Source organism: Pan troglodytes, chromosome 6 (genome assembly GCF_028858775.2).
Source record: "Pan troglodytes isolate AG18354 chromosome 6, NHGRI_mPanTro3-v2.0_pri, whole genome shotgun sequence".
In the NCBI taxonomy this organism is placed as follows: Eukaryota; Metazoa; Chordata; class Mammalia; order Primates; family Hominidae; genus Pan; species Pan troglodytes.
The window spans coordinates 120,883,733-120,910,181 of NC_072404.2; the positions used below are offsets into that span (position 1 = coordinate 120,883,733).

Consider the following 26,449-nt stretch of genomic DNA (forward strand, 5'->3'; position numbering starts at 1 on the left):
TAGCACTTGTGACAAAATCTTTGGCATTTCACTTTATCTATATGAAATGCCAAATGCTCTTACCTGCTGCAGTTCTGACCTCTGTCCAAATGCACAGCATAAAGAGCACAAAAGAGCAATGTTTAATTTATAATATTAAAGTGCTTTAGAGGTGAACATGCAAATGATGGCATGGTTAAGTTTACACTGAGGACTTCTACAGCACCCGGTAGTTATGGGGTGGGTTAACAGCCATTTAGACATTAACAATGGAATGTTTTAGAGGCAAACAGTGAACAAGTAGAAAACTCTTCTACAGGTGCAGCCTCCTTGTCTCAATCCCTTCACAATGGGCATGTTAGTTCATGCTCAAAGCTGCACTGTCTGTACCCATGGGATGAAGCAAAAGGTTTAAGGATAGTAAATGCTTCCCCAAAAAGAGATCTGTTTTCTTAAATATGGGAGGACATGTACCAAAATGCTATTTGTGATTATCTTTTTTTTTTGATAGTGAGACTACAAGTAACTGTTGCTTTGCTTTGTACTTTTCTGCGTTTCATGAATTTCTTGCATTAAATTATAAAGACTTTTAAATTTGAAAAATGTTAAATATTATAGAAAACAGCTAAGTTCTTTATAGATTAAAAAAGATTTAAGAGATGACTTTAAGAGGCTTATCAATGAGTGCAATGTTCTGACCTTGTTTTTATCATTCTTTGAACAAGCCATCTGTATATAAAAAAGACATTTTTGAGATACAGCAAAACCAAATATGCAATAGGTATGTGATAGGAAGAAATTATTGTTGATGTTTTTGGATGTGATAATAGTTTGGGGTTTCAGTCCTCATCTGGCAAATACATACTGAAATATTTATGAGTGAAAAGCCATGCTATGTAGAATTTCCTTTAAAATGCTCCAGCAAGAAAAAAAAGAGGAAGGATAGATCAATAAAACAACAGAATGTTGATAATCTTAAAGATGGTTTATGGGTACATAGGTTCCATATACTATTTCCTCTATTTGACTGCAAGTTTGAAAATGTCTATAATAAAAACTTTAAAAACGCTTGTGATAAAAGTTGATGAAGTGTAGCTACATTTTTCTCAACTACCCCTTTGGAGTATTCATAATTAAGTATAATGGCAAGAAATAAATGAAGCCACAAGACTCAAAAACTAAATGCTGCTATACCTTAAGAGAAACCATGACAACAGAGTATGAGTTTTGGCTCACAAGCATGCATCTTCTATTTAGCAAATCCAAGCACTGAGCATGCATACAATTATCTCCTTTGCAAACAACAGATACAAGTATGCATTCTTTTTCTAAGTACACTCAATATACAAAATAGTAAGTATATGCATTGATTAACTGGGAATATTTTAAATGACAGAAAATCAATGAGTCTCCATTTATTTTGGGCAACTTGTGTGACTTTATAAAACTCCACCCCCTAAGAATGCTAAGCAGCATATACTTAGCTTTATAATTTGAGTGAATTTAAAATAACTTGCAGACATTTTTGAGACACTGATTTATACTGCAAATGCACAGAATTCCCAGGCAGGGTAATATGGTTCCTATTTGAAGAAGGCTGCATCCAGCTTCTGAGGGCCTAACAAGGCAGTCCCAGTCTAGTAGAAATGGAAACCAGATAAAAGGGAAACCAAGTTCAGGAAGTTTGATTTATTGAGCACAGAGATCTCCATGAATAAAGAAGGAAAAATGTTTCTAGCTGAGAAAGATGAAAAGATGGGGTAGCATGCGGAATATTCTTTCCTTCTTATTCAAGGTCATTCCCACCATCGCACCCCTGCACACCAACCTTCAGCTTTTTCAGGGATCCTACTCCATCCATTATCTTTATTTTGTTATTTGCCTCCCTGAATTTTCACCTTCTCTCTCCATTGTCTCTTTCCTTTTTGAAAACATATATTTTTCTTTTTATAGAGATGAGGTTTTGCCATGTTGGCCAGGCAGGTCTGGAACTCCAGGCCTCAAGTGATCTGCCCGCCTCAGCCTCTCAAAGTGCTGGGATTACAGGCGTGAGCCACTGCGCCTGGCCTTCCATTGTCTCCCTTGCATATATAAATAACTCACAGCTCTTTCATCTTAAAAGCCTAACCTATGTTCCCCTCTCCTTAATTATGTTCGCTTCTTCTCCTCTTTGCAGGTTATTTGAAAAAGCAGTCTGTATATACTACCTTCCATCTCAACCTACTATGTAAACTGGTTTCCAACCTCATCATTCCACTAGAATGCTCTGGTGAAAAGACACCAACAACTTCCATGTTGCTAAACTGATAGACAGGTTTTTCAGAGTAATTATCTTGCTGGACCTACCTGTAGCATTTTCCATTGCCACAGGAATGGAAGCAATGGTAGTCCATTGATCACTCTGATTATTGGGATTCCCTATTCCTGTGGATTCCATAACACCAGTCTTTCCCAGAGAGCTTCTTTGTACCTGTCTAGCTCTTCCTCCTGAGTCTCTATGGATTCCCACATACAGGGATCCCTCCTGGGGACCATTCATTTCAGAAAGTATAGAGAACCTGTACCTATCACATGGCAGAATTTTCTTTTTTTACATAAGTCTTTAAAAACTATGTTCTTAGAGGCATTTGGAATGTATACTGTCTCAAAATATAAATTAATTTGTCAGCAATGTTATGATAGTTTAGATGGTATTTTCAAAAAAATATCACATATACATTTTGGTAGGTAAAGCAATGTGCCCTATCAGACTGGCTTAACACATAAAATAATGTCTGAGTTTAAATAGTTGGTAATTTGTGGTGTTTGGGAACAATGTTTTAGAATCCACCACATCTATGTTTTAGGATGCACAATTCTATCTGAGAAAAGTTCAGGTTAAGAATATTGTGAATCTGCTAGATAATGCATAATAACAATTTCTATCAGGATCTGGTAGTAATACAGCTAAAAAAACCCCTGTAAATTACAAAGCTTTGTAATGATACTTTAAAAGCTAAATCATTCAAATGCTAGGCAAGATGGCTCAGGAGGACAAGCTGTCACTGGTAGAGGGCCATGAACAATAATCTTTGGAGATACCAGCTCTTCCTCCTTTCCTAGGGCTGTTCACTTTAGGCCACTCTCAGCTTGGGGAGAGTGGGGTCTATAAAAATGAATGCAGGCTCCTAAGTGCCCATCTGTGCCAGGGGTGGCCTTCCATGAGGAGGTGGGAGAGATGGTAGAGATTTAGTCCATCTTTGAAGAAATGCCACAACACCACAAGCCCAAGAAATGTGGTTCTCTATACAAGAGGGAGTTGATCCAATCTGACTTCCTTCTTGCTTCTTTTTAAAGTGAGAAATTCCTTTCTTACTGAAGGTGTCCAAAGGAAAATGGGAAAGGGTGGTTCACATCGCACAGCTCAGTACTTCACTTGTAAAATCTTAAGGAAACTTCGTAACAACAACAACAAAAAAAAGAAAGGCGGGTGTCGCATAAGCAGAGAAAATGTGGATAAAAACACAACATGAGAGACCTGGCACTGTGTTTAATGAAGGGGATGGGTAGAAAGGCTGTAATGGCTGCTTTGGCCTGCAAATGCCCTCCACCCTCTCACAAAACCCAGCATCCTAAGAAATGATTATCACTTCCAAGAAGCCACCAGTCAAAAAAACAGTTTTTGCTTTTTCCAACCTGCTTCCTCATGACCACACCAAGCAGAATAAGACCTTGCCTTGTCTTCCCGCCTTCATAATGGGCAGCACTGCTGACCAACATGGGCTGTTTCTTGACAAAAAATAACTCCCTAGCAGCCTTCCCAACTGGGTTCCCTGAGAGAATTAGGACCAAGTGCCCCAAGGCATGGCTGTCTGTAGAAGTCACCTCTCCTCTCCATCTACAGCAGTTACTAGCTACACACTATCCTTGGGAGAACTGAACCAACAGTGGCTCAAATCACTTTCCACTGGGCTTACTCCTCTTTGAGCAACCTTGGCTGAAAAAAGGCTGCTCAGGTGATATTTTATACCATGACCCAGACATTAAAGAAACACACAGCAACCACACCATTTGTTTGTGGAGTAAAAAGTAATTCAGAACTCATGCCCCAAGCAGTTCCAGGACACATCATCTGGCTTTTCTTTACAGTGTTCACTGAAAACTGGCCTCTGATCTCCACCTCTTCCTCTGGAACTGCTCAGGTATCTCATCTCTATAGCACTATCCAGACTTGCTGCCTTGACTAGATTATTTCCTCAGGCACAGCGAAGCTTTCCTCCTGTTCTCTTTTTTGTTATACCCTCTCATTTCACTAGAAACATGGTTATAAGCAATTAAGGCTTCATCCATCACAGTATTATCTTTTGAATTAACCTAAAAGAATACTGACAGAGCCCTAATAAATAAACAGTTTTTTGTTATATGGTCTTAGCATTTTGCCCCAAATATATCTAGGAATAAATGTTCATTAATACAGGCCACCGCTAGTAGGAAGAGGAGGGTGAGGAAATAACTTTTTCTTGTTGTAATTTTCATTTAAATTTTATCTGTCAATTTGGTAGGTAAAAAAAAAATTACCTAATTTTCCTGGAAGGTTATATGCAAATAGAAACTTTTGTGGCTGTAGATAACACATTAGAACATAAATATCAGTGACTCACTGGGACTATGCCCATTTCAAATGAATGATACACAACAAAAGATGGGCTGAGACAAAAGGGTGTCTTTCTATATATTCCGTATTTTTTATGTGTGACTGAAGAAGATACAGTTGGAAAGCAAAAGCTCTTTCAATATAGGGGCCTGGCAAAAAAATATGCCTCTTTCAATACAGGGGTCTTGGCCGGGCGCGGTAGCTCACACCTGTAATCCTAGCACTTTGGGAGGCCGAGACGGGTGGATCACGAGGTCAGGAGATCAAGACCATCCTGGCTAACAAGGTGAAACCCCGTCTCTACTAAAAATACAAACAATTAGCCAGGCGTGGTGGCAGGTGCCTGGAGTCTCAGGTACTCAGGAGGCTGAGGCAGAAGAATGGCATGAACCCGGGAGGCGGAGCTTGCAGTGAGCCGAGATCGTGCCACTGCACTCCAGCCTGGGCGACAGGGCGAGACTCCGTCTCAAAAAAAAAAAAAAAAAAAAAAATATAGGGGCCTTGCAAAAAATGTGCCACTGGGATAGGTGACAAGCGTTTTTTGTTCATCTGAAAGCTTTCTTTCCTCCATGAAGAACACAGAATGAGCAATAATCCTTCTATTTTCTTCTTGAATTGCCACTCAGTATGCTCTGCTCTTCAGGGAACATATCAAATCCCTAAGACTCTCTCTCAGGCACTACTATAATTTCAGCAAATCTTTACTCACATAAAAGACCTAATGCCCCTTGCCAGGCAGGCTGCAGGACTGCGCTGGCATCTGAAGTGACAATACTCACCCTCTCTGAAGGAGGGACATGATCAATATTGTTCTCTGAGCAGCACTATAGTAGCCCTTGAACATGAACAGGCAAGGCTAACGAGGAGCGGGGCCTGCCGCTCACGGCTGCCTGGCAGGAGGAAGCTGCTCACAGACACCTACTTGCCAAAGCCTTTTTCCCAGCTGCGTGGTAGGCTACAATGTATTTCTTCCCCTCCCTATCCTCTGTTTTTGTCTCTAATCCTGGAAACAGAGATTTGATAGCCTGATGGATGATGGTTCTTTTCTCTTTGGTGTCCTCGATAACCTATTAAAAAAAACAGATAGCAATACCACCAAGTTAACAAACATTAAATAGGGAAGTAATACAGTGAATTAGTAAAAACACTGCTCACCTTATTAACTACGCAAAATAACAAAAGTGCCTGCATACGATTTCAAAAATCTTTTGTTTTTATTTTTTTGACAGTCTCGCTCTGTCGCTCAAGCTGGAGTGCAGTGGAGTGATCTCAGCTCACTGCAACCTCTGCCTCCCGGGTTCAAGGGATTCTTCTGCCTCAGCCTCCTGAGTAGCTGGGATTACAGGCTCGCAACACCAAGCCTGGCTAGTTTTTGTATTTTTAGTAGAGATGGGGTTTTACCATGTTGGCCAGGCTGGTCTCAAACTCCTGGCCTCAAGTGATCCATCTGCCTTGGCCTTCCAAAGTGCTGAGATTACAGGCGTGAGCCACCGTGCCCAGTCTCAAAAATATTTCAGAGCTTCCCAATATTGCAAATCCCGGGAGCCTGTTGATGGAGCACATCCATCTGCCAGACACTGTACTAAGCACTGTGGTCATCATTTTATTTAATCTTTGTAATCTCTCCATCATAACACCATTATATCTATTTACAAGTGAGGAATTGTGTCTGCGGTTATATAGCTGGAAGGTGGTAGAGCTGGATTTAAAATCCAGGCTGTCAAACCCATGGGCCACCAACCCAGATGCTCCTTCTCAGGGTCTCTGCTGGACAGACACCTTAGGGCTCCTACGTGAAAATGCAGGCAAAGCTAGGCCTTTTGGTATGTGAGAAGCTCAGTCCTTTGAACAATCCAACCTACAGCTGCTTCTTATTGAATTATATTCTGAATTATTTTATAATGAGGCTCTAGCACATGGGTTTACAGTAAAGAAAAATCAACATGATATAAACTCACTAGTTACATGATATTTTCAGCATGTGAGTGCATCTCATACTGAGAATTTTCCCTCCCTCTTTACTCAATACAACCACAAATGTGTGTGTATATACCTCATTTTAAGAATCGAAAAAAAATTCACAAAACAAGATTCATACTATTTGCAATGCACAAATATTTTCTATGTTATTGCTATTATTATATATATTTTTTGAGACAGGGTCTGGCTCTGTCACCCAGGCTGGAGTGCAGTGATGCGACCTTGGCTCACTGCAACCTCTGCCTCCCAGGCTCAAGCCATCCTCCTATCTCAGCCTCTCAAGTAGCTGGGACTACAGGCATGTGCCTCCATGCCCAGCTAATTTTTTTATGTTTTGTAGAGATGGCGTTTCGCCATGTTGCCCAGGCTGGTCTCGATCTCCTGAATTCAAGCGATCTGCCCACCTCAGCTTCCCCAAGTACTGGAATTCCATGCCTGAGCCACTGTGCCCAGCCCTTATTTTATTCCATTTTTTAAAAATGCTGGTTGAGATCCACTACTAAACTGATTTCATGACCCATTAATGGGTTGTAACCTGCAAGCTGAAAACATCGAGATACACTGCAACTGCTACTGGCTAAACTTGATGACACTTTTTTTTTTTTTTTTTTTAAGACACAGTTTCACTCTTGTTACCCAGGCTGGAGTGCAATGGCACGATCTCGGCTCACTGCAACCTCCACCTCCCAGGTTCAAGTGATTCTCCTGCCTCAGCCTCCTGAGTAGCTGGGATTACAGGTGCCCGCCACCACGCCCAGCTAATTTTTCGTATTTTTAGTAGAGATGGGGTTTCTCCATGTTGGTCAGGCTGGTCTCGAACTCCTGACCTTAGGTGATCCACCCACCTCGGCCTCCCAAAGTGCTGGGATTACAGGTGTGAGCCACTGCGCCCAGCAACTTAATGATACTTCAACAAAATAAAAAATGAAAAAATCCACCAAACTACATTACGATTACAGGTAAATGACTTCTTCATAGCAAAAAGTGAGTCTAGATCTGAAATTACTGATAGCAAGGAGAACGACAGTTTGTGTATATGAATACATGTTTAGACCTCAAAAACTCAGAAAGTCCATCTTCATTTTACAAATGAGGAAGCTTGCCCATAGTTTATGCCTTTTAAACGTAAAGACTTTCAGTAGATGGGAAAACCTCAGTTTTTAAGACAATAGTAAATTTTACCACATGTATACGAAAATACACATTATAAGCCTAAGATAAACCTCTGCATTGTACAAGCAAAGGAAACTTGGACCATCCTTCTGGATTGCTCTAGAAATCTGCCAGGAATTTTCTTCTTGGCATTGCTAAAGGTTTTGTCTAAAGATTTTTTCAGTAATTGAAGATTTCTAACATTGCAATACCACACACTTTTGGGAAGCTCAGGTAAGGAGGGAGACAAGGGGCAGATAATGAATTCGGAAAAGTTGTAGTACGCTTATTAACTAGGAGTGATGGGAGGGGGAATTTCAGACAACCAAAAACCCCATAGCTCATTAAAATGTAGTACAAAATTAATTTAACATAATTTTTTTTTTTTGATACGGAGTCTCGCTCTGTCGCCCAGGCTGGAGTGCAGTGGTGTGATCTCTGCTCGCTGCAACCTCTGTCTCCTAGGTTCAAGAGATTCTCTTGCCTCAGCCTCCCAAGTAGCTGGGACTACAGGCCTGCGCTACCACGCTTGGCTAATTTTTTTGTATTTTTAGTAGAGACGGGATTTCGCCATGTTGGCCAGGCTGGTCTTGAACTCCTGACCTCAAGTGATCCGCCCACCTTGGCCTCCCAAAGTGCTGGGATTACAGGTGTGAGCCACCGTGCCCGGCGAACAAAAGCTTTAACAACAAAATTTACTATTCTACTTAGTAGCTGAGCTCTCCTTTTCTTCAATAGCAGAATTGACCCACGATGAGCAAATAAATGCTCCCCTACTTCCTTTCCCCATTTCCTCCCCTTCCCAGAGTCCCAACTGAGGCCAAGAAGCTGCTGAAGCCAGAATCTGACCTGGGTCACATACCTGACAGGCAGCAAATGGTGGTCCTGTTACAACGGACATTGTGGTATAATTGGTACTCTGGGATTCTAAACAACATATGTCGTTGTTCATTTGTGGTCCCTAAATTTTTTTTTCAGAGATGATGTCTCACTATGTTGTCCAGGCTAGTCTCCAATTCCTGGGCTCAAGTAAACCTCTGGCTTCAGCCTTCGGAGTAGCTAGGACTTTGGAATAGCATGTAACACTGTACCCAAATAAAAATGTTTTTAAACAAAAATGTAACTTTGGGGGGGGCTATAGTTTATCTGGGATACTTGTTATCTGCCCCAGTAAAAAAATTTTTTAGTGTAATATCCTTTAGATCCAATAGAGCAAAAAGTCACCCTTTGTTAACCATTGTAATTTTTTCCATAAACACTTAACATCCACCCAAAAAGCAACTAAAACCCTAAATAATTTTTCATATATTTTTGCATTATTTACCTCAATGGCAACACTGGTTTCCTTATTTTTGAACAGCTGGAGCTCTTCCAATCGCTGCTTTTCTTCAGCTGTCAAAACTGTAAATATGTCTTCTGAAGGGTCCTTTAAAATAACCATGAGAACTCACAATGAATCATACATAGAATTCAAGTTTAATAAAGCTCTATATTTCTAAATCTCTAGGAAATGCTATTTTTATACAGAAGGTGACATTTGCTAAAGAGCTACTTCTACCTCCTCATCCACTGGAATGGACAAGTCATTCAAATGGCTGATCCGTCCATCTTTTCCTATTTCATGAACAACGAAGTCGGAGTATCTGATGAAAGAAAACATGAACTTTCAGATAATTAACATCCTGTTTTCTATTAATTTTAAGATAAAGTTGATCAACAGCAAGCCTTACTATTGTGCAAAACAAGGAATTTAAAAAAATCTTCAGTGCAAAATCACATGGAGTTAATTTTTTTTTTCTTTTTTTTTTTTTGAGATGGAGCCTTGCTCTGTTGCCTAGGCTGGAGTGCAGTGGCTCGATCTCCGCTCACTGCAACCTCCGCCTCCTGGGTTCAAGTGATTCTCCCGCCTCAGCCTCCCGAGTAGCTGGGATTACAGGCACGTGCCACCACGCCCAGCTAATTTTTGTATTTTTAGTAGAGACGGGGTTGCACCATTTTGGCCAGGCTGATCTCCAACTCCTGACCTCAAGTGATCTGCCCATCTTGGCCTCCCAAAGTGCTGGGATTACAGGCGTGAATCACCACATCCGGTCTTTTCTGGTTTCTTAATGAATGCTGAGCCATACCTTGGCTCAAGTTTTATATGAGAACTTAAAGAAAAGACCCTCTTAGCTTCTAGAATATTCTTCCAGAGAAATGCAAAAACAAAAGCTTATTAACATTACCCTATGACGATTCAGGCAGCCCACGCTAAATTAAATCACAAAATATGCTATATGGTTAATTGAATCAGAACCCAGTAAGTCTACCATGAACTAGCCTGAAGCTTACCTTTATGTTAAATATTTTACATGCATTATTCAAAATCCTCAACAACCCCAGTGTGGTAATATGATCCATTTTAAAATTTTATTTTATTACTATTATTTTTTTTGAGACAGTCTTGCTCTGTTGCCCAGGCTGGAGTGCAGTGGCTTGATCTTGGCTCACTGCAACCTCCGCCTCCTGGGTTCAAGTGATTCTCCTGCCTCAGCCTACCGAGTAGCTGGGATTACAGGCGCGTGCCACTACGCCAGCCTAATTTTTGTATTATTAGTAGAGACAGGGTTTCGCCATGTTGCCCAGGCTGGTCTCAAACTCCTGACCTCAAGTGATCTGCCCGCCTCGGCCTCCCAAAGTGCTGGGATCACAGGCGTTAGCCACCGTGTCTGGCCTGATCCATTTTTAAAATAAGGATGCTGAGGTTCAGAGAGGCTAAGTAACTACTAAGTAGCGAACTTCACACTGGGATCCACCTGGCTCCAAAGACTACCTTCTTCTACCATAGTTGTGGCACATTCAAATGAAAAAAGAGTTTAAGATTATAAAACAAACTCAGGAGAAAATCTGAAACCATTTAAATGAATTTATTCATTTACTTATTTTTTGAGACAGAGTCTTGCTCTGTCACCCAGGCTGGAATGCAGTGGTGCAATCTCGGCTCACTGCAACCTCCACCTCCCAGGTTCAAGCGATTCTCCTGCCTCAGCCTCCCGAGTAGCTGGGATTACAGGTGCCCATCACCACGCCCAGCTAATTTTTGTATTTTTAGTATAGATGTGCTTTCACCATGTTGGCCAGGCTGGTCTCAAACTCCTGACCTCAAGTGATCCGCCAGCCTCGGCCTCCCAAAGTGCTGGGATAACAGGCGTAAGCCACTGTGCCTGGTGAATGAATTTATTTGAGGCATGATCATGCCACTGCATGCCAGCCTGGGTGACAGAGTGAGACCCTCTCTCAAAAAAAGGGAAAAAATTAATTAATTAAAATTTAAAAATCCAAGGCTATTTATTCAGGCAGGTTTCCTTCATCCTATTCCTTTTGATCAGTAGTATAAACAATCCTTGGAGATAGAAAGCTAAGTGGAAGAATATAAAGCTAATTTCTTTCTAAAGAAGAAACCTAATACAATCAAAATAACTTTATTCATAAACTAAATGTACCTTTCTTTTAAGATTCCCGAGAACCCTTGATGAGAACTCACAAACTTGGTGATGCCTACGTCAGCCTCAGTGAGTCCATGCTTCATCATGTCTGCAAAACTCTCTGATTCCTCCTCCTCGCACTCCTCTGAAAGTCCATCTTCCTCCTCTTCTTCCTCATCTTCCAACTGAGCCTCAGAATTCTTTCCACCTTTCCCAGTACTGACAGTGTCAGGAGGCCGAGGCACATCTTCACTGATGGACAGAAAGTCATTCTGTAGCCCATCTTGACCTTTGGTTAGACTGCATTCCGACAGCTTCTGTTTTTTTGTCTCTTCAACTGGGACTCCACTGTCATTATCTTCGACAACCAGTGCCCCACGTTTCAGCGACACACCAGTCATTTCTGTCATCTCCATCTTTAAGGCTCCAAGAAAACATTTAAGAAAACCTGTTAGGAAAGAGTAGAAAGTAACAATCACCTATATAAAAGCTGGTTTCAGGCCAGGCGCGGCGGCTCACACCTGTAATCCCAGCATTTTGAGGGAGGTTAAGGAAGGCAGATCACTTGAGGTCAGGAGTTCAAGACCAGCCTGGCCAACATGGTGAAACCTCATCTCTACTAAATATTAGTTGGGCGTGGGTGGCAGGCGCCTATAGTCCCAGCTCTTGGGAGGCTGAGGCAGGGGCATTGCTTGAACCCGGGAGGCAGAGGTTGCAGTGAGTTAAGATCGTGCCACTGCACTCCAGCCTGGGCGACAGAGTGAGACATTGTCTTAAAAAAAAAAAAAAAAAAAAAAAAAAAGGTCAGGCACAGTGGCTCACACCTGTAATCCCAGCACTTTGGGAGGCCGAGGTGGGCGGATCACAAGGTCAGGAGTTCGAGACCAGCCTGGCCAACATGGTGAAACCCCATCTCTACTAAAAATACAAAAAAAAAAAAAAATAGCTGGGCGTGGTGGTGGGCGCCTGTAATCCCAGCTAGTCAGGAGGCTGAGGCAGGAGAATCGCTTGAACCTGGGAGGCGGAGTTTGCAGTGAGCAGAGATCGAGCCACTGCACTCCAGCCTGGGGGACCAGAGCAAGACTCCATCTCAAAAAAAAAAAAAAAAGGAAAGAAGTTGGTTTCAGCAGATAAAGGCATAGTTAATGTTGTTCATACGATCCTAAAAATCATTTATAGAAATAATTCTTCCTGATGTTGGCATACACTTTTTGTGGGACAGAAAACCGGCATAATACTTCTGCATGGAATTTGACAGTGTGCATCATCACAAGCCTTAAAAATATGTATGCTCTTTGACCCAGTAATACTACTTTTAGGGATTTATCTTAAGAAAATAATTAAGAAATAATAAAGTTTTAGCTCTAAGGATATTCATCTCCATACTTTTTTCTTTTTTTCAGTGACAAGGTCTGGCTCTTTCACCCAGTCTGGTGTGCAGTGGCATGATCACAGCTCACTGCAAACTCCAACTCCTGGGCTCAAGCAATCCTCCTGCCTCAGCCTCCCCAGTAGCTGGGACTACAGCAGCATGCCACCAAGCCTGGCTAGTTTTTTTATTTTTATTTTTCTGTAAAGACTAGGTCTCGCTATTATTGCTCAGTCTGGTCTTGAACCCCTGGGCTCAAGTAATGCTCTCACTTTGGCTTCCCAAAGTGTTGGGAATATAGGTGTGAGCCACCCTGCCTGGCCACAGTGCTTTTATATCAGCAAAACATTAAGAGCAATGAAACTTGGGTACATAAACTGAACAATATGTAGCAACATTGACAAGAAACTGGGAAGGGTGGTTACCTCTAGGAGAGGGTCTAGAAGTGGTGGCTGGGGACAGAGGTGGGAAATTTGCTGTTCTCACTCAATAACATGGTTGTAATCATTTGAAGCTTGTTTGATGTATATGTATTATCCTTTCAAAAAAGTGATTAATATTGTGGCCGGGATCGGTGGCTCACACCTGTAATCCCAATACTTTGGGAGGCTGAGGCAGGCAGATCACCTGAGGTCGGGAGTTTGAGACCAGCCTGATCAACAAGGAGAAATTCCGTCTCTACTGAAAATACAAAATTAGCAGGGCATGGTGGCACATGCCTGTAATCCCAGCTACTCGGGAGACTGAGGAAGGAGAATCACTTGAAGCCAGGAGGTGGAGGTTGTGGTGAGCTGAAATTGTGCCTTTGCACTCCAGCCTGGGCAACAAGAGCAAAACTCCATCTCCAAAAAAAAAATAATAATAATAAAATAAAATATTGTATAACCACGCTTACTGACATGAGAGCCATACCTATGTCATACCACATTAAAAAAAAGGAATGGGGAGGTGTCACACAGGTGGTATATAGTTCTGCAAGATGAAAAGTTCTGGATAGTGATTGCCTAACAATGTGAATACACTTAACACTACTGAACTGTACACGTGGTTAAAATGGCAAATTTTAATTTTTTTTTTGAGACAGGGTCTCACTCTGTTGCCCAGGCTTGAGAGCAGTGGCACGATCTCGGCTCACTGCAACCTCCACCTCCTGGGCTCAAGCCATCCTCCTACCTCAGCCTCCCGGGTGGCTGGGATCACAGGCGTGTACCACCACGCCTGGCTAATTTTTGTAATTTTTGGTAGAGACAGGGGTTTACCATGTTGGCCAGGCTGCTGTCGAACTCCTGACCTCAAGTGATCTTCCCACACTGGGCTCCCAAAGTGCTGGGATTTCAGGCATGAGCCACCGTGTCTGGTCTAATTTGACGCTCTTGGTAAAATAAGGATAAAAACTTTTTCTATGTTAATTACATACAAGATGCTGAAGGTAACATACTGATGAACGTAGTAAACATATCCATAAATAAAGCAAATGAGCAGAAAATGAATATGCTAGTTCTCCAAGGCATGGTTAACAAGAAGGCCACCTATATAAGCATCTACAGCAAAAATAATAATGATGATTAACTAAATGTTATTTACTTATTTATTTTTGAGACGGAGTCTCACTCTGTCGCCCAGGCTGGAGTGCAGTGGCACGATCTTGGCTTACTGCAAGCTCCGCCTCCCAGGTTCACACCATTCTCCTGCCTCCGCCTCCCGAGTAGCTCGGACTACAGGTCCCTGCCACCACGCCCGGCTAATTTTTTCTATTTTTTAGTAGAGACGGGGTTTCACCATGTTGGCCAGGACAGTCTCAATCTCCTGACCTTGTGATCTGCCCACCTCGGCCTCCCAAAGTGCTGGGATTACAGGCGTGAGTCACCGTGCCCGGCCGATTAACTAAATTTTAAGAATCCATATTTGATCTTACCCTGTTGTCCAAAATCATGAACAAAAAGAAAATAAAAAAACAAGTACATGCAAAAAGTAAAAGCAAAAAAGGATTATGACGGGAGGGTAAGTGAGCTGGGACCGCAGGGACAGTGTGCTTGCGTGGCTCACAGGTGTCAAGGAGCCCCTAAGATAGTTCAGGAAGTGGCCAAGGAGATGGACAAGGAAGACAAGACTTTCAAATAGAATAAAACAGGAGTAGAAGAAACTCCCTGGGCTAAAAGCGACAGGGAAGGGCCCCCTGGTCACAGGTGGTATTAAGAAATCCAGCAAAAAGCTAGCCGTTCCTTGTACTTGAGGCAAAGGTGACCCTTGGTTCCATTCCTTTTTTTTTTTTTTTTTTTTTTGAGATGGAGTCTCACTCTGTCACCTAGGCCTGGAGTGCAGTGGTGGTGCGGTCTCGGCTCAACTGCAACCTCCGCCTCCTGGGTTCAAGATATTCTCCTGCCTCAGCCTCCCAAGTAGCTGGGATTACAGGCACGCCCGCCACTATGCCCAGCTTATTTTTTGTATTTTTAGTAGAGATGGGGCTTCACCACGTTGGCCAGGCTAGTCTCAAACTCCTGACCTCATGATTTGCCCGCCTCGGCCTCCCAAAGTGCTGAGATTACAGGCGTGAGCCACCGCACCTGGCCCCATTCCCGTTTAAACATCTGTATTCCCTGCCATAACATCTTTTGCCACCTATAGCTACTTGAAGTATGGTCTTGGAGCCTGTTGTACATTTAAGAATAAATTTTCATTAAAAAAAAAAAAAGTGGTTGGGTACTGCGGCTCAGGCCAGGCGCATGGCTCACGCCTGAAATCTCAGCACTTTGGGAGGCTGAGGTGGGTGGATCACCTGAGGTCAGAAGTTCGAGACCAGCCTGGCCAACATGGTGAAACCCCTCTCTAGTAAAAATACAAAGATTAGCTGGGTGTGAGGGCACACACCTGTAATCTCAGCTGCTTGAGAGGCTGAGGCAGGAGAATCGTTTGAACCCAGGAGGTAGAGGTTGCACTGAGTCACGATCACGCCACTGCGCTCCAGCCTAGGTGACAGAGCGAGTCTCCATCTCAAACAAAACAAAACAAAACAAAAAAGTATTATGACAGCTACAAAAAATAGGAGAGAAGGGATTGAAAAAAATGTCAGTTAAAACAATTTCTGGCGGCCTGGTGCAGTGGCTCACGCCTGTAATCCCAACACTTTGGGAGGCTGAGGTGGGTGGATCACAAGGTCAGGAGTTCGAGACCAGCCTGACCAACATGGTAAAACCCCATCTCTACTAAAAATACAAAAAATTATCCAGGCATGGTGGCGGGCGCCTGTAATCCCAGCTACTCAGGAGGCTGAGGCAGGAGAATCGCTTGAACCTGGGAGGTGGAGGTTGCAGTGAGTCGGGACTGCACCACTGCACTCCAGCCTGGGTGACAGAGGGAGATTCTGTCTCAAAAAAAAAAAAAAAAAAAAAAAAAAATCCTTTGAAAGACAAGAAATTAAATACAGAAAATGGAAGAAACTGAAACTGGAATAGAAGTAGACCACAACTGTAGTTACATAAAGGTATCCCTAATTCAAAGAAAAAAGCACTTACTCTTTGTCCTGAACAGGTGTAGTCAAAAAAAGAACGCTGGTTTATGAAATGCTGATACGATTTCACTCTCACCTTACAGCAACAAAACTACCCTCAGAGGTTTTGTACAAATGAAGGAGACAAAAATGGACCAGGGCTTACACAAGGACCGGGAGAACACACTGAAGACAAAACCTAACCAAAGACTACAATGCCTGGGCCAAATTTTGTGGCATAAGGAAGAGGAAGGAAAAGCAGGAGAAGGTTGTTTGGGGTCACAGGTACAGCATGTGCAAAGGCATGGGGGCGTGGGAGCTCACAGAGTGCTGGAAGAGCAAAAGAACTCATCGCCCACTGTGGGGGTTAGACATACAAGGAGAGTCTGGGGTTACAGCTTGGGAGGGGCGGAGGCCACATGAGGCTACAAGGAGGGAGTCACAACCTGAAAACCAGACCAGCACTGAATTTGTAATTTAGAAAGATTCTGTGGCACCCCTTTGAAGAGAAACTGGGGTTAGGCTGGAAGACCAGGTAAGAGGGTACAGCTGTAATCTAGGCAAGAAATTAATATAATCTGATCTAAGGCTGAAGCAAGGGAGACAGAAAAAGGCGACTTTCAAGAACATTTAGGAAGTAGTAGCAGGGACAGGAGAAGGTGACAAATGTGGGAGGAAAGGGGAAATACTTCAGGATGACTCAAGTTTCCATCCCTGGGGAACTGAGAGGACAGTGGTGGTCCTCCTGATATGAGGGCCCCAGAAAGAAGAGCAGGTGTTGGAAGAAGATGAGCCTACCCATAGTCCTGTGGTGTTGCAGGTACCTGGGGAGACATCCCAGTGGAGATGATCTGTGGGCACTCATCACATTGTGTCACACATGCCCTTACCAAAAACCTGCAATGCCTCCCCAATGACCATACAAGCTTCCCAGCTGGCATCACAGCTCTACCAGGAGATCCTGATGCCCTTCCAGAGGCCAGAACTCTCAGTAAGGAAGAAAGAGCGGCCAATAACAGCCATTCACACAGCTTGGCACAGGGACTTCACAGTCAGCAAAATATTCACCTCCTCTCCTTATGCAGAAAAAACATCAGGCCTCCCCCTCTCAACAATCTTGGAGACAGATCTAGGTTTTGCCATTTACTAAGTGGGTGACTTAACCTCTCGAATCTGTTTTTTTCTCTGTAAAAGTAAAATATGATGACTTGGCCAAAGGTCTGTAATAGCTCCTCTTATTCAACTGTTAGTCCTTAATAGTTATTATTGATGGGCTGGGCGCGGTGGCTCACGCCTGTAATCCCAGCACTTTGGGAGGCCAAGGCAGGTGGATCGCCAAGGCAGGCGGATCACGAAGTCAGGAGATCGAGACCAACCTGGCTAACATGGTGAAACCCCGTCTCTACTAAAAAATACAAAAAATTAGCCGGGTGTGGTGGCAGGTGCCTGTAGTCCCAGCTACTCGGGAGGCTGAGGCAGGAGAATGGCGCGAACCCAGGAGGCGGAGCTTGCGGTGAGCCGAGATTGTGCCACTGCACTCCAGCCTGGGTGACAGAGCAAGACTCCGTCTCAAAAAAAAAAAATAGTTATTATGGATGATTTACATAGCTGAACTGTATTGTTGTTATGTCTGGAGGAGTTTAAAAAAAGAAAAAAAGCTGGCTGGGCACAGTGGCTCACGCCTGTAATCCCAGCACTTTGGGAGGCTGAGGCAGGTGGATCACAAGGTCAGGAGACCGAGACCATCCTGTCCAACACAGTGAAACCCCGTCTCTACTAAAAATACAAACAATTAGCTGGGCGTGGTGACGGGCGCCTGTAGTCCCAGCTACTCAGGAGGCTGAGGCAGGAGAATGGCGTGAACCCGAGAGGCCGAGCTTGCAGTGAGCCGAGATCGCGCCACTGTACTCCAGCCTGGGTGACAGAGCGAGACTCCATCTCAAAAAAAAGAAAAGAGAAGAAAAGAAAAGAAAACAGAATCTAAAAGCTGTTGGAATCCCCAAAACACTTTTTAAGCCTTGAGAGAGATGTGACTATGATCTGAGTCACATATGGTTACAATTTCTGTTTTTCAGATTACAGATTAGCTTACTTTCATTTTTCCTGTTCCATATAATAACTAAAAATTCTCTCTTTTTTTTTTTTTTTTTTTTTTTTGAGACGGAGTCTCGCTTTGTGCCCCAGGCTGGAGAGCAGTGGCACAATCTCAGCTCACTGCAAGCTCCGCCTCCTGGGCTCACGCCATTCTCCTGCCTCAGCCTCCTCCCGAGTAGCTGGGACTACAGGCGCCCGCCACCACGCCTGGCTAATTTTTTGTATTTTTAGTTGAGACTGGGTTACACTGTGTCAGCCAGGATGGTCTCGATCTCCTGACCTCGTGATCTGCCCGCCTTGGCCTCCCAAAGTGCTGGGATTACAGGCGTGAGCCACCGCGCCCGGCCTACAATGACTAAAAATTCTTAATTAATGACCCTTGTTAGAGAGGAACTTTCCCTTTGGTGTCCTGCTTATGCTTAAACCGTATGACAGAAAACCCATAACTATTACACCTTCCCCAATGTACTCTCCCCAAAAAGAAACACTGCCTATAACCAATCAAATTGCTGTAACTATGTGAAAACCCTGTACGAAAAATGTTGTAATCATGCTAAAAACTCCTGTCTCTGCCTATATAAAACCTAAACTTCCCTACTTCAGAACTTTGACTCCATTTTTTTAGAACTGGTGTTTCCAGGTGGGACATCCTCAAACTTTGCACTTGAATAATTTCTCTTTGTACTAGATTCTGACGCTTTTGATTATTTTAGGTTGACAACAGGCCTTTAGGTTGCCAGTCTTTTTCTTGATATTTGTGGACATTTGTCCGATCTCTTTTTCTTGATATATCTAACTGAAAAGACAAGAATAAACTAAACTCACTTTTAAATTTCAAATGAAATTACATTTTTCATTGTTTAAGTCAATGGCCCTATCATAGACAAATTAATTTTTTTTTGACACAGAGTCTTGCTGTCACCCAGGCTGGAGTGCAGTGGCACAATCTCGGCTCACCGCAACCTCCAACTCCTGAGTTCAAGCAATTCTCACGCCTCAGCCTCCTGAGTAGCTGGGCCCGACTAAGTTTTGTATTTTATTTTATTTATTTATTTATTTATTTATTTATTTATTTATTTATTTTGAGACAGAGTCTCACTCTGTTGCCCAGGCTGGAGTGCAGTGGCGTGTTCTTGGCTCATTGCAACCTCTGCTTCCTGGGTTCAAACGATTCTCCTGCCTCAGCCTCCTGAGTAGCTGGGATTACAGGCGCGTGCCACCAAGCCCAGCTAATTTTTTGTATTTTTACTAGAGACGGGGTTTCACCATGTTGGTCAGGCTGGTCTCAAACTCCTGACCTGGTGATCCGCCCACCTCAAACTTGTAAAGTGCTGGGATTACAGGCGTGAGCCACCACGCCTGGCCTAATTTTAGTATTTTTAGTAGATACCAGGTTTTACCAGGTTGGCCAGGCTGGTCTGAAACTCCTGGCCTCAAGTGATCCACCCACATTGGCCTCCCAAAGTGCTGGGATTACAGGCATGAGCCACCGCACCCGGCCCAAATTAATTATTAAAGTATATATAGTACCAATGATTTTTAAATCACTTAATATATATTTTTCTAAGTTCTGTCCTATAGGCCTAAAAGCTGAGAGCATATTTACTAGAAGAACTGTTCAGAGTTCTGGACTAGGAAAGGCAAAACTTAAACTAGTGTCATTTTCGCAAGCAGGAACTACGTGAAAGGGAAGCTGAAATGTATTTTTTTTTTTTTTTTGAGACGGAGTTTTGCTCTTGTTGCCCAGGCTGGAGTGCAATGGCGCGATCTTGGCTGATCTCGGCTCACAGCAACCTCCACCTCCCGGGTTCAAGTGATTCTCCTGCCTCAGCTTCCTGAGTAGCTGGAATTACAGACGCCCGCTACCACGCCCAGCTAATTTTTGTGTTTTTAGTAGAGACGGAGTTTCACCATGTTGGTCAGGCTGGTCTCGAACTCCTGATCTCAGGTGATCCATCCACCTCGACCTCCCAAAGTCCTGGGATTACAGGCGTGAGCCAGTGCGCCCGGACTGGAATATAATTTTTAAATTGAGGGTTGGGGAGAGGAGAGAGAGGTGATCTTATGAACATAGAAGAGGCCTGAGAGAATTAAACTGGAAAGATAAAACAAGCCTGACTACCCCAAGGTGAGAGGCCCAAGGAAATCAGTTTTGCAGTCAGGAAAGCCCAAGCATTCTATCTTGAATGAAGATATAAAGTTACTAGATGTGAAAAGGGGGGAGAGGGCAGTTTTATGCATTTTTTGACATATTTAAAAGAAAAAATTTTAAGAAAACATGCTGCACAAATACACTATCCATGATAGTAACGATGTTATCTTAATTGTCAAGTAAAACCCCATAGACCAGAAGCCTGATGTTAAACCAGGAAGAGAATGAACTCCTCTGATACTTTCCCCAAAACTTAAAATCCTTCACATTTCTTTTTTTTTTTTTTTTTTTTTTGGCAATGGAGTCTTACCCTGTTACCCAGGCTGCAGTACAGTGGTGTGATCTCTGCTCACTGCAACCTCCACCTCCTGGGTTCAAGTGATCCTCCCGCCTCAGCCTGCCAAGTAGCTGAGAGTACATATAAGCATGCGCCAACACGCCCGCCTAATTTTTGTATTTTTAGTAGAGACGGGTTTTCACCATGTTGGCCAGGCTGGTCTTGAACTCCTGACCTCAGGTGATCTGCCTGCCTCGGCCTCCCAAAGTGCTGGGATCACAGGCAGGAGCCACCACGCCCGGCCAATCCTTCACATTTCTTTGGAGGGAATGCTAAAATAATGTTTTTTGTTTCCTCTGCACTCCAAATGAGACAACTGAGAATAGAAATATTATAATTTTAACAGTATTTTAAAACCCTTTTCATTAAAATACTAGATTCACCAACTAAGCTTTAAGAAGTACTCTTAACTGGGCATGTGTGCATGTAGTCCCAGCTAACAGGGCGGCTGAGGCAGGAGGATTGTGTGAGACCAGTTTAAGGCTGTAGTAAGTTATGATCACACCACTGCACTCCAGTCTGGGCAACAGAGGGCGACTTCATCTCTGAAAAAATGCAGGCAGGCAGACGGCTTGAGACCAGGAGTTTGAGACCAGCATGGACAACATAGTGGGACCATGTCTCTGCAGAAAATTAAAAAATTAGCCAGGCAGCTGGGTGTGGTGTCTCATGCCTGTAATCCCAGCACTTTCGGAGGCCGAGGTGGGCAGATCACAAGGTCAAAAGTTCGAAATCAGCATGGCGAAACCCCATTTCTACTAAAAATCCAAAAATTAGCCATGCATGGTGGTGTGCCCCTGTAATCCCAGCTACTCAGGAGGCTGAGACAGGAGAATCGCTTGAACTGGGGAGATAGAAGTCGCAGTGAGCCGAGATTGCGCCACTGCACTCCAGCCTGGGTGACAGAGGGAGACTCTGTCTCAAAAAATAAATAAAAATAAGCCGGGCAAGGTGGCATGCACCTGTAGTCCCAGCTACTTGTGAGGCTGAGGTGGGAAGATCCACTGCGCCCAGGACGTTGAGGCTGCAGTAAGCCGTGATGGTGCCACTACACTTCAGCCTGGGTGACAGAAAGACCCTGTCTCAAAAAAAAAAAAAAAATCCTTTACACCTATAACAAAAATTAAGTTTAGCATTTTCAAAATTTTAATATAACACTAACAACAGTCTCTTGTTTGTTTATTTATTTTTTGAGACAGTGTCTCACTCTGTCACCCAGGCTGGAGTGCAGTGGCGTGATCTCAGTTAAATGCAGCCTCGACCTCCCAGCTCAAGCGATCCTCCCACTTCAGCCACCTGAGTAACTGGGACTACAGGCATGTGCCACCATGCCCAGTTAATTTTTGTATTTTTTGTAGAGACAGGGTTTTGCCATGTTGCCCACTAGTCTCAAACTCCTGAGCTCAAGTGATCTGCCCTGCCTCAACTGGGATTACAGGTGTGCACCACCGCCCAGGCCAAACAGTCCCTTATTAATTAATTCCTCCAAAACAAACATCAGAAAAACAGCCATTAGTCTTTTTTTGAATTATTTTTTATTTTATTTTGTATATTTTTTGAGACGGAGTCTCACTCTATTGCCCAGGCTGGAGTGCAGTGGCGCAATCTCGGCTCACTGCAACCTCTGCCTCCCGGGTACACGAGATTCTCCTGCCTCAGCCTCCTGAGTAGCTGGGATTACAGGCGCCCGCCACAACACCAGGCTAATTTTTTGTATTTTTAATAGAGATGGGCTTTCACCGTGTTATCCAAGATTGTCTCGAACTCCTGACCTCATGATTCGCCCGCCTCGGTCTCCCAAAGGGCTGGGATTACAGGCCTGAGCCACCGCGCCCAGCCTACAAAAACAGCCATTAGTCTTAATTCTATCATATTATATTTCAAAACTATCCACAACTTTCACTTTGTAAATACATCTTTCCTCCATCCCCTGCAAATTATCAGTAATCTCTATAGCTCTCACAATAGTGAGCATTTTCTTTAGGGCCAGAGCACAGAGAACACACTAATTTTTTTTTTTTTTTTGGAGATGGAGTTTTCCTCTGTTGCCCAGGCTGGAGTGCAGTGGTGCAGTCTCGGCTCACCGCAATCTCCACTTCCAGCGTTCCGGCGATTCTCCTACCTCAGCCTCCCGAGTAGCTGGGATTACAGGCACGGGCTAAAATTACCACATCCAGCTAATTTTTGTATTTTTAGTAGAGAGGAGGTTTCGCCATGTTGGCCAGGATGGTCTCAAACTACTGACCTGACCTCAAACGAGCTGCCTGCCTCGGCCTCCCAGAGTGCTGGGATTACAGGCATGATGTCACCAGGCCCGGCAGACACACTGCATTCTAATATGCAAAATCATTAAGTCTATGAGGGTCATTCATTCTGCAAATATTTATTGAGCAAGTGTCCTATGTGTCTGGCATTGTTGTAGGTACTGGAAGAAAAAGGTAATACCATTTCCTGTCCTCATGTAGCTTACAATGTATTTGAGAATATATCTGAGAACAAAATAAATCTCAGGACATGCGAGCTCCAAAGAATTAAAACAGGGTAAGGGGCTGAGAGTAAGAGGGGTGTTCTTCAGTGATGCCTCGTCTAAGGAGGAGACTTCTGAGCAAAGACAAGGAAGAACCAGACAGGAAGAGATGTGTGTGAGGAGAGCTCCAGGCAGCCCGAACAGCACGTGTAAAGGACCTGAAACCGGAGCAAACTTAGTCGACAGTATGACCAGCTGGATTGTTCTCTCTCTCTCCTAGGTAAGGAAAAACGCTGCTTCATTAATACAGTACATGCATGCCCCTGCCTCTATCAAAAGACACGTTCAAGGCCGGGTGTGGTGGCACACGCCTGTAATCCCAGCACTTCGGAAGGCTGAGGCGGGTGGATCACCTGAAGTCTGAAGTTCAAGACCAGCCTGGCCAACATGGTGAAACCCCGTCTCTACTAAAAATACAAAAATTAGGCCGGGCGTGGTGGCGGGCGCCTGTAGTCCCAGCACTTTGGGAGGCAGAGGCGGGCAGATCATGAGGTCAGGAAATCGAGACCATCCTGGCTAACACAGTGAAACCCCGCCTCTACTAAAAATACAAAAAATTAGCCGGGCGTGGTGGCGGGCGCCTGTAGTCCTAGCTACTCGGGAGGCTGAGGCAGGAGAATGGCGTGAACCCGGGAGGCGGAGCTTGCAGTGAGCCGAGATCGCGCCACCGCAATACATCTCCAGCCCTCAAGCTGGGTGAATGCTTAACGAGTGGATGGAGGTGCTGCTGTGTTCGAGTCCTCCTCGTCAGCCCTGCGCAGAGGTGTTTAGAAGCACACCTTCGTTGCCTGCCGAGTAGGGTTGGCAAAGAGTTTAGTTTTTCAAATATTTGCTCCCGTCAGACTACTTTTTTTTTCCATTCCAAAAATAAAGGGTTATTAAGGTTCCCCCCCATCCCCAAGCCTCTAATCATCTATGAAATGACTATGCCCCATTGGCCTGGGGGAGCCTCTGCAATACATGTGGGCGACAGAGCGAGACTGTCTCAAAATAAATAAATAAATAAATAAATAAAAATACAAAAATTAGCTGGGCATGGTGGCGTGCACATGTAATCCCAGCTACTCCGGAGGCTGAGGCAGGAGAATCGCTTGAACCCAGGAGGCTGAGGTTGCAGTGAGCCAAGATCGTGCCATTGCACTCCAGCCTGGGTGATGGAGTGAGACTCCTTCTAAAAAAAATAAATCAATAAACAAAGATATGTTCAAGGCCGAGTGTGGTGGCTCAAGCCTGTAATTCCAGCACTTTGGGAGGTCAAAGCAGGAGGATTGCTTAAGGTCAGGAGTTTGAGGCCAGGCTGGGCAACACAGCGAGACCCTGTGTGGTGGCACATGCCTATAGTCCCAGCTACTTGGGAGGCTGAGGTGGGAGGATTGCTTGAGCCCAGGAGTTCAAGGTTGCAGTGAGCGATGATCACGCAACTGCACTCCAGCCTGGGCAACAAGAGCAAAATTCTGTCTCAAAAAAATTAAAAAAATAAAAATAAAAAAACCAAAAACATGTTCACAAGGAGTTGTTAAGTACGTACTGTTGGCTACTTTCCTAATGTTTGAACCTAACAATTGCCTAACCATCCCCTTTTCAATAGTGTTGTACAGTCTGATTTTCGACAGATCCCTCAATAGTCGAGGCTCCCCCAGGCCAGTTGGGCATAGTCATTTCATAGATGATTAGAGGCTTGGGGATGGGGGGGAACCTTAGTAACCCTTTATTTTTGGAATGGAAAAAAAAAGTAGTCTGACGGGAGCAAATATTTGAAAAACTAAACTCTTTGCCAACCCTACTCGGCAGGCAACGAAGGTGTGCTTCTAAACACCTCTGCGCAGGGCTGACGAGGAGGACTCGAATTTCAGCTTGCACAGCAGCACCTCCATCCACTCGTTAAGCATTCACCCAGCTTGAGGGCTGGAGAAAGCACTCTGAGTCTGCAGCCCGTCCACTCCTACTCTGGGAAATGCATACAAAGCAAGCAGTCCTCAGAGCCCGCGTGGCGCCTAGTAGGCTCCCAGTGAGCGGCGACGCAGGACACAGGGGTGGAACACGTGGGCTGGACCCACAGAAGGCAGGCGCGGCGAAGCAGTGGCACCGTGAAGGGCTTCAGGGCCAGTGTTCCTCTGACGGAGGGACAAGAGTTTAGGGAGCGTCCGGGGCAAAGAAAGGGAGGAGTGGGAAGGGGGCCCCCGGCGGACAGCGCCGCGCGGGGAGGAGGGGAGCGCTCGGGCGCGGCGCCTCCGGACGACTGGCCGGGCAGAGCGGAGCGGGGAGCGGAGAGCGGCGCCTGCACCGTCGAAGCGCAGGACCCACCGGGTTCCAACCGTGCTCCCGCTGGCGCGATCCATAATGGAGGCGCCGCGGGCTCTGACCACTGCGGGGCCGCCTTCCCACTCCGCCTTCCCAGTCCGCACTGCCTCTTGGGGCGGGGCCCTGGGGCTGGGGCTGGGGCCAGGGCCAGGCCGAGGAGCCCCGGCGGCCGCGGGGAGGCCGCGCACTTACCCGGAGCCTGGGAGCGCGGGCGCGGCGTGAGCTGGGCGGCGAGGTGGCCAGCGCTCTGGTTGGGACGCAAGAGAGCGGCGAAGGCCACTTGGATGAGCCAGCGGCTAGGGCGGCAGGCATAAGCAGCGCGTTCCGCGCGGAGGACCAGATGCGCTCCAGCCGACTCACCGGCGGCCGGGCTCGCACACGTGCGGCGCAGCGACGCGCCGCGGCCCGACTGGACCCGCCCCGGGGGCGGAGTCCGCTCCCTGCCGCCGGCCCCGCCGCCGGCCCCGCCCCCGGCCCACCCCCTCGGAGCGGCCTGCAAGCCAGGGAGCACCCCAACGCGGACTCCCAGCCTGCGCGCGTTCACCCCGGACCTTCCTCGCGACCGCGCCTGAGTCGCACCAGCGGCAGAGAGCGATTTCACCAAGCATCTAAGAGTTCTTTAGATCTTTAGGAAGTCTAAGGTAGCGATTGCCTCCTTTGGTGTTATATTCTAAGTGTTTCCTTCACATAGTTGTGGCCCTTTCACGTTGCACCGACCACGCAGTTAACAATAATGGAAAGAGAATCACTTTAGGGACTAAATATTGTTCTACATTTGATCCCGGGAATGTAGTGGATCTAAAAGCACCATCTTCCTACTTCTTACCGCTCTGGCTTGATGGCTTGCCATAGGATCTGCTTCAAGAAACCGGATCATAGGTTTTTTTTGTTTTGGTTTGGTTTGGTTTTGACAGAGTCTCGCTCTGTCGCACAGGCTGGAGTGCGGTGGCGTGAACACAGTTCACTGCAGCCTC

The 26,449-nt window shown here is 45.0% G+C and overlaps 1 protein-coding gene across 11 annotated transcripts in view; it reads right to left on the reverse strand.

Annotated features, from left to right (window-relative positions):
- The window catches only part of PUS7 (pseudouridine synthase 7), a 65,495-nt gene extending 39,587 nt beyond the window's left edge, over positions 1-25,908 (reverse strand). For 2 of the 11 annotated variants that reach the window (XM_016945658.4, XM_063815505.1), the window contains exons 1-6: positions 25,668-25,881; positions 11,227-11,656; positions 9,303-9,387; positions 9,069-9,170; positions 5,535-5,679; positions 64-81 (exon numbers count right to left, since the gene is read on the reverse strand). In XM_016945658.4, the coding sequence (XP_016801147.1) occupies positions 64-81; positions 5,535-5,679; positions 9,069-9,170; positions 9,303-9,387; positions 11,227-11,624 (748 nt within the window). In that variant the 5' untranslated portion in view covers positions 11,625-11,656; positions 25,668-25,881. Of the gene's footprint in view, positions 1-63; positions 82-5,534; positions 5,680-9,068; positions 9,171-9,302; positions 9,388-11,226; positions 11,657-13,836; positions 13,950-25,667 lie in introns of all 11 variants that reach the window. The other 9 variants (XM_063815503.1, XM_063815506.1, XM_054656225.2 and 6 more) reach the window with 8 other exon arrangements.
- Positions 25,909-26,449: the final 541 nt, after the last annotated feature.